At 53.2% G+C, this 12,037-nt stretch overlaps 2 protein-coding genes across 2 annotated transcripts; one reads left to right on the plus strand and one right to left on the minus strand.

Annotated features, from left to right (window-relative positions):
* Positions 1–1,045: 1,045 nt before the first annotated feature.
* CABS01_08519 (RNA recognition domain-containing protein) lies at positions 1,046–4,330 on the plus strand (the record flags this gene model as incomplete). The annotated part of the gene is made up of 1 exon (XM_060541878.1): positions 1,046–4,330. The coding sequence occupies one exon, from the start codon at positions 1,046–1,048 to the stop codon at positions 4,328–4,330; it is 3,285 nt and encodes a 1,094-aa protein (XP_060402035.1).
* Positions 4,331–5,088: 758 nt separating this feature from the next.
* CABS01_08520 (helicase associated domain-containing protein) lies at positions 5,089–9,788 on the minus strand (the record flags this gene model as incomplete). The annotated part of the gene is made up of 5 exons (XM_060541879.1): positions 5,089–5,331; positions 5,398–5,473; positions 5,522–8,236; positions 8,288–8,975; positions 9,041–9,788. The coding sequence occupies 5 exons, from the start codon at positions 9,786–9,788 to the stop codon at positions 5,089–5,091; spliced, it is 4,470 nt and encodes a 1,489-aa protein (XP_060402036.1).
* Positions 9,789–12,037: the final 2,249 nt, after the last annotated feature.

The raw sequence follows: 12,037 nt of genomic DNA on the forward strand, positions 1-12,037 counted from the left end.
ACATAAGAGTCCTGGGCGTTCACGGTACCTTCACCTAGGAGAGTCCCAATGTCCAAGGTTCCGTGCAACCATGAATGAGACGTCGCAGCAGTCGATGTCTTCAAGTATGCTTAAGCATAAGCAAGTCGGCTGGGCAATTGGTACCAAGCCTAGGGCTTGACTCTTACTAGAATGCATCATCCCAGTTTGTGTAAGGTACACATCGGCAAGTTTAGCAGTACAGTAGAGTAACCAGGCAGTATCGACACTGAGCTTACTCGACTTTGGAATGCTATAACCTTCGTATCATATGGGAATGTAGAAAATGAACCAGTGGACAACTCAGTAAATGAGGATAATGGGCATTTTCCACCGCAAAAGAAGATTTTATGACTGCCAGTTGCAGCTCCAAGTTCCACTAGCGCTCCTTCTCGTTCTTGTCATTTTTCGGGGTAGGTACCTGAGGTACCCGTGTACTTGCCGACAACGCCCAAGGTACCCCAACCAATTAACGTACCTGCTGTATTGTTTTGCTCACAGCCTGGCCTGGTAGGTACCAAGCAAAGACGGAAAGAAAAAAAAAGGGGAGAGAGCAAGGCGGCCGGGCTGAATAGACATTGCTTGCCTACGTGCCCGCCCTGTCTCGTACCGGCGCAAAGGTTTCCATTTTGCTGTTGACCACGTTTTAATTTTTCAATCCGTTCTCGTCGTTGCTGCTGGCCAACACTGTATTTCTCCTTTTGCGAGGAACTAGAGCCGCAGTCTGTGTCGCTGCCGCTACCGCGACTTCAATTCTTCGATTGCGAATACTCATCGTTGCTAGCAGCTTCCGAAGCTCGTACACGCGCCGACCGTCCAAGCTTGACTTTTCTTCAACAAAACTCGTCGTCCACGTCCCCGTTGACAAACCACACCCACCTCCCCTCGTCGCCGCCGTCGGCATCGCATCATCCTCAATTTTACACCCTCGGTGCATGAGTCTGGCGCAAGCGAACGACTGAACCACACTCTGTGACGACTGCTCCTCCCATGATTCGTCTGTTGACGACCTCACGATTTCTGCAAGATGGCGACCCTGCCGGTAGGGGAGGACAAATGGTTGGATTACGTCGCTGAGAACAGTCGACACGCCAACGATCTAGAGAAGCGCGTTCATGTCATCGAGCTGTTCAAACATGCCGTCGAGGCCGAACCCAACAGCGTCAAAGTCTGGCGCGCATACTGCGATTACTTTTGGTCCCTTTATGTCGACAGTCAGTCTTACGAAGCAGGATGGCCCGACGAGGAACGCCGCATGGGCTGCGAGCTCTTTTCTCTCAACGCTGCCCTCTCGCTATGGCAGCAAGGCTACGAGGCCATCCTATTCCGAATCAACGACAGTCACGAACTTTGGAACCGATGGATATCACTGGAAAGTGGGCTGCTCGCACGCTCGCGCACCGCCGAGGGAATCCGCCGCATCACGTTCCTCTACACCGATCGACTGCAGGTTCCACATGTAACCCGCGACAGTACCATGCAAGACTTTTCCGAGTTTTTGTCGACCTATAACAAAGCCGCCTGGGAGGAGACTATGCAGGGAATTACTGCAAATCCAAAATCACAAGAGGCCAAGAAGTTGACCGAGGATCGTGACGACTACGAATTTAAGCTGCGCCAAGCGTCCCGTGAGGGCAAGGACGAAGCTTACCGCAATCTCCTCAGAGAATATCTTGAGTGGGAGTGCGCTCAGAGCAAGAGAAGCAATAAGCAGGCAGAGGCTACGGGTGACCTCTGCCGGGGACTTTACGCCAGAGCCTTGACCGGCACCTTTGCCTTCGACGATACCACCTGGAATGAATATGTCCGCTTTCTATCTACCTCTGGGACATATGCACAATCGCCCCAGGGTATGGTTGATGTTTTGCGTCGGGCTGTTGACCACTGCCCGTGGTCAGGGGCCATTTGGTCGCGCTACATCTTAACCGCTGAAGACGCCAAGCTCCCCTTCAACGAGATCGAGCAGATCAAACACAAGGCGACGAGTAACCCTGAGCTTTATAAGAATGGCATGACGGCGCTCATCGACATGTACGCGGCCTGGTGCGGGTTCCTCAAGCGAAAGGCAATGGATCTGAATGCAACCGACGAGGACGTTGATGTCGCTGATATGGGCTTGCGCGCTGCACTTGAATCTCTTGAGGAGGCCAAACACCGTTACAGCGATAGCTACAGAGGCGATCCTAATTTCCGTCTGGAGCGCATCTACATTCAGTATTTAACCGAGAAGAAACGCAACGTCGACGAAGCGAGAAGCGAGTGGCACAAGCTGGCCGAAAAGCAGCTATATGCCGATAGCTACGACTTCTGGCTGAACTACTACCTTTGGGAAATGATGGTGTTTGCCGCCAACGGCAAAGACCGCAGCCCAACACCGTCCACCGCGGCGATTGGCTTAAGAGTGCCGTCGGTGGCTACGGCTGTCCTCGGAAGGGCCATCAAGCGTAAGAGCTTAGACTGGCCTGAGAGGGTCATTGACGTTTACGTCCAGCACTGCAATGACTACGAGCTCCCCAGTACGGTTCGCATTGCTATTGACACGGTCTACGAATCCCGCAAGGAGGTCGCCAAGCGGCGAGAGAGAGAGGCAGCTCAAGCCGCTGAGTACTATGCTGCTCAGCAAGAACAGCAAAATGCCTATGCAGTTCAAGCGGTGGATGATGACGCGTCTTCCAGCTCTAAGAGGAAGCGGGAAGCGGAGACTGATACAGCCGATGATACTACCAACAAACGACCCAGAAGTGAGGCCACAGAGGCCGAGACAGCCTTGAAGAATCAGAGCCTCAAAAGGGATCGAGAGAACACATCAGTTCTCGTTAGCAACCTTCCTGCGGAAACGACCAAGACCAAAATACGCCAATACTTCAAAGAGTACGGCCACATTGTCGACGTTACGGACCCTGCCATTGACCCTTCAGACAACACCCAGACGGTCATGGTAGAATTCAGGACCCCGGAGGAGGCTCAATCGGCTCTGCTCCGAGACGGGAAATACTTCGGACCGGCCCAAATCAACGTCAAACCCGGAACTGATCTGACCCTCTTCGTCACCAACTACCCGCCCACAGCAGACAAGGCCTACATCGCAAGCCTCTTCAAGGATTGCGGCGAGATACTGAGTATCAGGATGCCCAGCTTGAAGGGTAACGTTCGCCGACGCTTCAGCTACGTGACATTTCGCGATCGTTCGGCTTCTGCTAAAGCAACTGCAAAGCATGGTACTCTTCTCGATGGAAAGTTCAAATTATCGGCCATGTACTCTGATCCGTCCCGTGCGAAGAAGCGTGATGGCGCCATCGAGGAAGGCAGAGAACTTCACGTCACCAATCTCGACCCTGCGGCCAGCGAGGATGACGTCCATAAGGTTTTCGAGAAATACGGAACTGTGAAGCGCGTCAGCATCCCGAAAAACATGGCAGGTAAAGGCCATGGAGCAGCCTATGTTGAAATGGGAACCAAGGAGGAGGCCGAGAAGGCTGCTTCTGGGCTGAACAACGTCAACTTCCGCGGCAACGTCATCGCCGTACAAGTGTCAACACCCAGCATCTACAAGAGGTCAGCGGCTGTTTCGAAAGAGGGCGCATCTCCGGCGCCAAGTCGAGACGATGACGGAGACGCGACGATGGGAGACAGCAACGGTGATGCCACTGGCCCCCAAGGTGGGCCAAGTCGCGCCGAGATCGCCTCACGGACCATCGCCCTTCTAGATATCCCAGACACTGTCAACGACGCGCGGGTGAAGGAAATTGTTGAGAAGGTGGGGGGCTTCAAGAGCTTCGTTCTCCAGCCTAGTCATGGTGGCGCCAAGATCGAGTTCGAAGACGAACCAAGTGCCGGTCGCGCCATGCTCCAGCTCGACGGCTATGTTTTAGATGGTCGCAAGTTGCGAACCGGATCTGTTGAGGAGCTGAAACGGGCAAAAGGAGAATTCCGGACAGAAAAGATTGTGTACGGTACTGGCGGCAAGAAGCAGACTGACAAGACTGCGGCACCAAAGAAGGCTGGAACCGGCCCTGCCTTTATCCCTCCTTCCACGGCTGTCAAGCGGCCAGTCTTGGGCGGTGCCAAGAGGGGAGGATTGGGTTTTATGCCCAAGGCTTTGAGCGTGAGAGAGGGTGGCCCTGCCGCAAATCCACAACCAGAATCCAAAGTCAATGGCGCTGGTGTGGAAACAGAGACTCGGAAACCGATGAAGAGCAATGCCGACTTCAAGGCTCTGCTTATGTCTACAACTACTACAACTAATGCGCCCAAGGACGGAGAAAGTGTGGGGGAAAATGGCAGTGGTCCGGTCGTGGAAGACCGTCAATAATTACGGCGTTTATGGGAAAATGGTATTATGACTCTTGCATTTGAGTAGGAGTCCTGGCAAACACAGAAACACACACTTATACATATCTTATCATGCCTCAACATCAAAGGGGTTAATATCAAGTGCCTAATGCTCTGTCATCTAATTATTCGACTGACTTGTCCCCCAGCTAGCCTAGGTTCCGTACTTGCGTCTAACTTGATCTGTTTGCTGTACAAGCCATCCTTTGTGATTCGGAACCTTCCACTGATGTGCGGTTGCAAGAGGCAGAGCGTACTTTGCGGAGTGAGGCTAGCGAGACACAAGTACAAGCATCGGTTGTTGGCTTGATAATTACATGTAGTCTGTCATTGTCCACCATACACAAGGCACAGCTGGTGCTCTTTTCAGTGTGCTTGCTGCCTTCCCTCAATGGCTTTCGGTAAACAGTGCCAGCGATGTTGGCCTCGCGGCCACCCCAAGGACTGTATCCATCAATGGACATGCTATCTCATCCAACTTTGGCTGCTCTGACTCTCCAAATGATTCCCCAGATGAAAAGATGCATGGCCATAGGCGTCGTACAATGTACCGCCCTCGTGTATACAACACATCAGCTAGCAACAGGATCTCCTGGGCCTACAAAGGCAGAAACATCTTGACAGGATCATGCACAAGGCTGCTTGCTTCCTTTCACCCCTCCAGACTTTCACCCCTCCAGAAGGACGGCCTCCGTGTAGACGGTTATCGTCCTAGGACAAGCGAATGCTGCAAACATTCTATGTTTTGCTGACACTCGCAGTCATGTCCCTTTCTTTGTTGGCCTCCTGCGAGAAAATCTTTTGCCAGATGGCCAACCATCTTTCATGCTGTGCCGACGGCAGTTTGCCGGGCTGCTTAAAGGAGCGAGTGAGGAGCTCGCGAAGCCTGGTGCGGAGGACCTTGATAACGAGCATCGTCTTCCAGTCGGGCAGGGCAAAGCGGCAGCGGTTACCGTCGAGGACGAGCACACCGGAGAACATCTATGTGGGGGGAAAATGGATTAGTTCCTGAAATTGGGCTTCAAGCTTGACAAGGGAGATACTCACGTCGGCTCGGACGTCACCACACAGGAGAGCAATGGCAAAGGGGTCAGCCACCGTCGTCTCATGCGCATGATAAACGCTGTTGGCCTGTTAGCTTCTTGTCTATGCACTTCGTAGGCTGAATAACAAGGAAACTTGCCTTTTCGATTGCATGATGTGGTAGTAAGACAGCCACTTGAGCTCATTGTGTCCCTTGTTGACAGAGGATGGGTGAAGACTGATTGACTGGTTGTTACTGATATTGCGCAGACCTCGGGCTCCTGGGCTTTCCCGCACCAGAAGCTTGGGATAGAAGCTCCATGTGATGACTGCTGTGGTGATGGCATCGTTTTCGCTGTTGATGCTCACACGTTGGGGAATGTCAAAGAAGCTCTGGTTGCGTCGTCCCCCTCTCGAGTTGGATCCGTAGCGTACTCTATTGAGCGCTCTTCTCTCCTCGTCAGTCAGCATGAGGAAGCCAGAGTCTGCAACCGAGACTAGCAGCTGACCCTTGAGGTCTTCAATATTGGCCAAGGTCTGCTGGCTGAGGAAGTTCTTGCGACAGAACTGGAAGTCCTTGCCACCAGAAGCGGTGTTCGATTGGCATACGCGCTTCCATGCGAGGTAGGCATTATAGACGGTAAGGAGATCTGAATCGCCTCTGCGGAAGCCCTTGCGGACAAGGTCGGCCTGAGCTCGCTGACCGAATGGTGCTGTGAATGGCGATTTGGAGGATAGGATTGCGGCGACTGTGATGGCCATATCCAAGCATTTGAAGATCGCACCCATCAAGATGAGCTTGCCAAGAAAGACATCCAGAGGCAGCCTGGCCAATTGATTACCCAGAGGCGTCAGGTCCTCGGCAGGCGTCAAGGCTCTGACATCAATGAGGGCATCCACAGCGCGGCGGATGTTCTTGGCCGAAGGCGGATCCAAGGCTTCGCTCAGCGTCTCCTCGATGCCGCCGATCTTGCAGATCTTGACGCGGATCGCCAAGTCTTGCAGCGAGAGACGCAGCATCTCGGGAGTTTGCTGGTCGCTCATGACGGCATCGTGCCGGTGCTTTGTGAACATGTGGAAGCAGAGGCCCTCCTGTACACGTCCGGCTCGCCCGCGGCGCTGCTTTGCATTGGCGCGGGAGATGAAGGTGTCGATGAGGCGGGAGAGCTGTCTTCTCTCGTCAAATCTCATCTCGCGATGCTTGCCCGTGTCGATAACGCAAGTCACGTCAGGGATCGTGATGCCGGTTTCGGCAATGTTGGTTGCTAGCACTATCTTGCGCACGCCGGGAGGCGGCACAAGGAAAGCGGCTTCTTGGTCCTCGGTCGCGATAGTGGAGTGTAGCGGGTAGATGAGCCAGTCGCGCGCAAACGAAGGGTCACCGGAGAGCAGGTCGTTCAGGGTCCGGATTTCTGCGATACCCGGAAGGAAGACCAAGATCGCCTTGCTGTAGGGGATGTACTCGGGCGCGGAGGCAACCTTGGCAATTAGCTGTACAATCAAATCAAAGTCGATTCGATATTCGTCCATCTGGGCAAGGCTGTTCCTGGTCTTGGCGGAGTAGGCTGAAAGATCAGCTCCGACTGTGGACTTGGGTCCTTCGGCTTCCGCCTCGACAACATCATCGTCGAGATCAACCATCTTCTCTTGAGGGTTCTGGCCAACGGTGTAACCGGTTGTTTCAATAGCATCCTCCAGGTACTTGACTTGAACGGGGAATGTACGTCCGGGAACTGTCAGAACAGGCGCGCCGCCGAGGTAATTGGAGAAACGCTCGGCGTCGACTGTGGCTGACATGAGAACCACCTTCAGATCCTTGCGTCTCAGCATTAGCTTCTTCAAGATGATGAGCAAGAAATCACTGTCAATGGACCTCTCGTGAACCTCGTCCAGGACCAGGTGAGTGACCTCCCGAAGATCATTCGAACCTTCCAGCATTCGCATAACGATACCCGTAGTCGCAAAGACTAGCCGGGTCTCGCGAGAAGTGTTGGCTTCGAGACGGATGGAGTAGCCTACCAATGACCTGGGCGTGCCTAGATCATTACGGCCTTCACCGAGCTCTTCACTGACTCTGCGAGCCAACGAGATGGCTGAGATTCGACGCGGCTCAGTGCAAAAGATCTTGCATGGCTTACCTTGGGCCAACTGGTGCTCCAAGAGGAAGGCCGGCACCTGGGTACTCTTGCCACAGCCAGTCTCTCCGCAGATAATGACGACTTGCTCTCTGTCCACGGCATCCGTGACTTGCTGCTTGAAATTCCACATGGGAAGCTGCATGCGGGATTGGAGCATGGTCTGATACCTAGGAGTGTTGATCTTCTGAGCCCAAATATTTTGATAATATTCAGGCCCATTGGACAGACGCTTGGCGGCCTCTTGAGCTGCCTCGTCTTTGTTGTCGTTCTGGTTGCGGGCAGCGGCCCTTCCCCTGAAGGCGTTGGGGAGAATGACGCCATCCTCCAGTTCCTGATCCTGTCTTTGGCGCACAAGAGCCCGTAACTCTCTAATTGCCTCTCGATCTTTTGAGTCCAGCTGGCTTTTTCTGGCTTCTGCAAGCTCATCCCATAACTCACGCCATACATGAGGCAACCTCATTCCGACCTTCTCTTCCTTTGCTGAGGTGCCGAAGATGTAGAACAAGGCCCACGTTGCGACGTATGCTTCCGACTGTTTCTTGTCGGGAGTGGCGATGGACTTCATGCTGAAGCTGAAGCTTGACGGAATATTGACGACGTCAACTGTATCGTCCTGAGATGCGGATGGGACCTCCTGAGGCTTTGCCCAGGTGATGGAGACAGAGTGACGGTTAGCAAAAGGAACTTCTGAAATGAGACGGTAGTTGATCCTCGTAGAGGCGTCCCTGAAACAAAGTCAGCATGAGTATCAAGCATCAGTGATTGAAATGCCATACCTCGCTCTGCAGGCCTCTTCCAAAGCCCGCATAGGGGAGACACCGGTCCATTTTCCGAAATCCCGAATGGTAATCTTGACGCCGTCTGTGCCGTTAAGCACCGTGCTTGATTTGCCCGTGGCGTCCACTTCGGTGACAGGCAGATTGGCAAAGAGATCACCAAGACCGCCATCGTCATCGTCGTCGTTCTGTGCCAGAATCTCAGCAGCGATACGCTCGGCCTCGTCGTTGATGTCTCCATCAGAAGATCCAGATGCTTCGGCGACCGCCTTTGGAGACTCCTTCTCCTTTTCCTCCTGGGCTTGTTGCTTTTTTGCGGCTGCAAACTCTTTCTCCAAGACCACCTTCTTGGTCTTCCACTCTTGCTCCGCAGCAAACTTGTCGAAGAGGACGTCCTTCTCGATCCTCACAATCTTGGCGCGGAGCTCGGCTTGCAGATCTGCCCCGTCACTTGCCTCAAATTTGTTGGTGTTCTGCTTTCGTTTTCCTTGTTGACTTTTCTCAAGCTCAAATAATTTGATCTTTGTTTCGAGATAAACAGGAACCAGCTCATCTGGCTCAATGTCAATGTCGCAAGTCACCACGGCCTTCTTCTTGTTGCCATTTTTGGATGCTTGACCAGGCTTCTGGCGTCCATCAGGTACAGGAGTTGTGGCTCCTGAAGGCAAGGGGCTCTCAGCCGGTGTATCTGATGAGTCTGGTCAGTTTTGCTTCTTTGGCAAGGGCTTTGAATTTCACAAAATCGTAGCTTACCTAACTGTCTAACGCTCTTGTTCCCTCGACCCTCGTAATCAGGCAACTCATCACTTGGACACTCTCTCGCCAGCCAGTCAAGGGCTTCTTCAAGACCCCAAAGGCTATCTTTGGTGAAAGATGGAATGTTCGGCGCAATGTCAAGAATGTGCCGCATCACAGCCTGAACTCGTTCCTCTGGAAAGCCAACACTAGCGAGTGTCTGTTGAAGTGTCCATAGCTTGATGGTCATATCCTCTTCCGGCAGCAACTTTCCATTCGCAGAGGTCTCTGTAGATACACTTGACGATGCAAAGCGGCTCTCGGCTTGAATCAGATCAAGGACCTGGTCCATCAACTCCTGAGGCAACCACTTCCTCGAGTTGACAGTGTCGGCTTGGCCTCTGAGCAGGCGGCGATCAGTCTCAAGCCTGGTGCGCTGGCGTTGAGCATCCCGCTTTGTCTTTTGCGCATACTTTTCCACCATGAGCTGCAATTCGGACTCGTCAAGTTGCTTTTCAAACTCCTCGGGGCTCAGTTCCGCCTTGGCAGCTTTGTCACCAGCACCATTGGTGGAAGACTGAGGATCGGTTGACGGGGCATCCGATTTGGAACTAGCATCAGGAGCAACAGTGGCAGCCCGGGCCGCAGCAGCGGCATCGGCTCCTTCAGCGGGTTCGGTTCGAGGCTTGGATGATGCAACGGAGGTGGTGGCGAAGCCTCTGGCCGGGTTGGCGGCGGGCTTCTTCTTCTTCTTTGCACCGGCCATGATAAGGTCGGTAGGGTGAAGCTGAAGAAGGAGAAGGAGGTATCAGTTGCGACTAGCAACCAGTCCGAGTTTTGTGAGTCTGCAAAATGTCGAAAGCAAGATTGGTGGCGTACAAAAATCCGAGTGTAAGGGCTGCTTAGTGAGAAGCAAGCAGTTTGGGGTATGAGTTCAGGTTGGAGAATCAGTCGAAGAAACGGGAAGGACTGGAGAGGGAGCCGAGCCGAGAGGCGAAGGCGGAGACGGAGGCGGAAAATGAAGGGTCCAAGGACCGGAAGGGGGCGGTAGGAAGGCAAAGACTGGTGAAGCAGCCGGAGATGGCGTTGAATCCTCCTGAGGTCCTATCATGAGTGAGCAAGAATATATGGTTGAGTGTGTGAGGCAAGTGAGCGCCAACCAAGCACACTCCGGGATGAAGGTGACAATAATTACCTGGTAGCTGGGTGTGTGAGGCGATTTGAGTGTGGTAGAGTAGGCAGGCAAGGTAGAGTGATGTCAACGGTGTGGCTGGGCTCCTAGCATTGTCAGGGTTGATAAATGGCCCTGGCAGAATTGCTTGCAAGAGACGGGGCGAAGGCGAGGTAAGGTATTGAGTGCAACGCGTAAAGCACCTCAGTGAGTGGGTGTTTGTGAGTGAGTGAGCCCAAAGAGAGTGTGTCTCTGCCGCAAAGTCGGGTGTCGGGTGCCTGCCTGGCACACTGGGCGCCAAATTCTGGACGGAGTGACAGGCCGTCAGCGGTATTGGGAATTGGCAAGGCTAAGGTGGATTTGAGGTGGATAAAACGTGGCCTACGCTACCATGTCTGGCTGGATCCACGAAATAGTAGAGGACGGGATGGATGGATGGATGGATGATGATGATGATGTATTTGTGAGGAGATACTCTGGTAAGTAGATGGGTAGGCAGCAGGTGTCTCTGGTAGCCTTTGAGCTGATATCGGCTCCTCTCTACCTACTGTTCAGTGGGTATGCTGCACTGCACGTGGCTTATAATACAGATAGGTCGCGACATGCAAAGGTAATGATTTTGCGCCCAAGGCCAAACCGAACAACAACCACCGATGAAAGTCTGGAAGATGCTCAGATCCCATCAGGTACTAAATGGTGGGTGATCCAGCAAAACCTACCTACCCAACCGACCTTAATAAGTCAGGCAGTACGTAGGAGTAAGACTGGGCAGTTTTTCTGTGGAGAATAAGGTACTTTCCTCTCTTTTCCATTGTGGCTGGAGTGTGTGAAAGACGGGAAAATTCAATATTTTCCCTCCTCTTTGAGTCAGACCGGTCAGTAACAATCCCCTAACTTCTGTGGCTCCCTAGCAGATACCTGGGCATTGCCTTGAGCTAGGGCTTCATGGGAGCTGCCCCTGCGTCACCAGTCAAGGTTCTGAGAGAGCTCCAGCACTATGAACCGTGCCTGTGGTGGCAGAGAAGTAAGAAATGCATTGTCTGCATCACAAGACGAGTGATTGTATGATGGTTCGGGGGGACGTAGAGACGGGCAAATTTATCTTCGTCGAGGGGTGAGCCTACCGAGATAGAGATTGTATCATAACCTTACCTCAAGTCATCTCTGATAATGGAAGCAAACGAACGCATGGCGATTGGTGAGTCTGGATGAGCCATCATGAGTGATCGTAGCCGCTGGTCAAGCATCTCTGCCCCGCCGCGACGAGCTGGAACCTCCCACCTACATTAGTCGCTGCGTATCAAAGGGCAGGTACTTTGTACATATCTGAGGTGGGATAACCGATATCATGGTCACCGCCTGCCTCATATGGATCATCAACCCCTCCACCCCATTCGATTCGGTCGCCGGGCCACACAACCCTACCCAAGTACCTGAACTTCAGGCACCTCATCCGTCAAGCTGCGTTCGGCAGAAAAAGTATTCCCACTGGACTGAGGTTTAAGGAGGGCGGCACAACTGCAAATAATCCCAGCCCAGTGCTAAAGTACCTGTAAGGTGACCTGACCTGACCCTATCCGCTTGCGCCGTACCCAACTGCATCAACGGCTACTTCGAGGTACCACTCTCTCCGCTGCCTGACAATTTGTGCCAACGGCGAACCTCTCGTTTGTTTCTGCCTCTTATTTCACTTCATCACCACCTCACTCCTCTGCTCAACTCGACGTCGTCCTTCCCCCGATCCGCATACGAAATCCGACGACGACCCTTCTCCTGCTTGTCGACCGTTCAGCTGGCCGACTTGCCCCCAATGCTGCCTTCTGTCCGCCCTTAATTCCGCCAAA

Source organism: Colletotrichum abscissum (assembly GCF_030869225.1).
Source record: "Colletotrichum abscissum strain IMI 504890 chromosome Unknown Scaffold_19.1, whole genome shotgun sequence".
Lineage (NCBI taxonomy): Eukaryota > Fungi > Ascomycota > Sordariomycetes > Glomerellales > Glomerellaceae > Colletotrichum > Colletotrichum abscissum.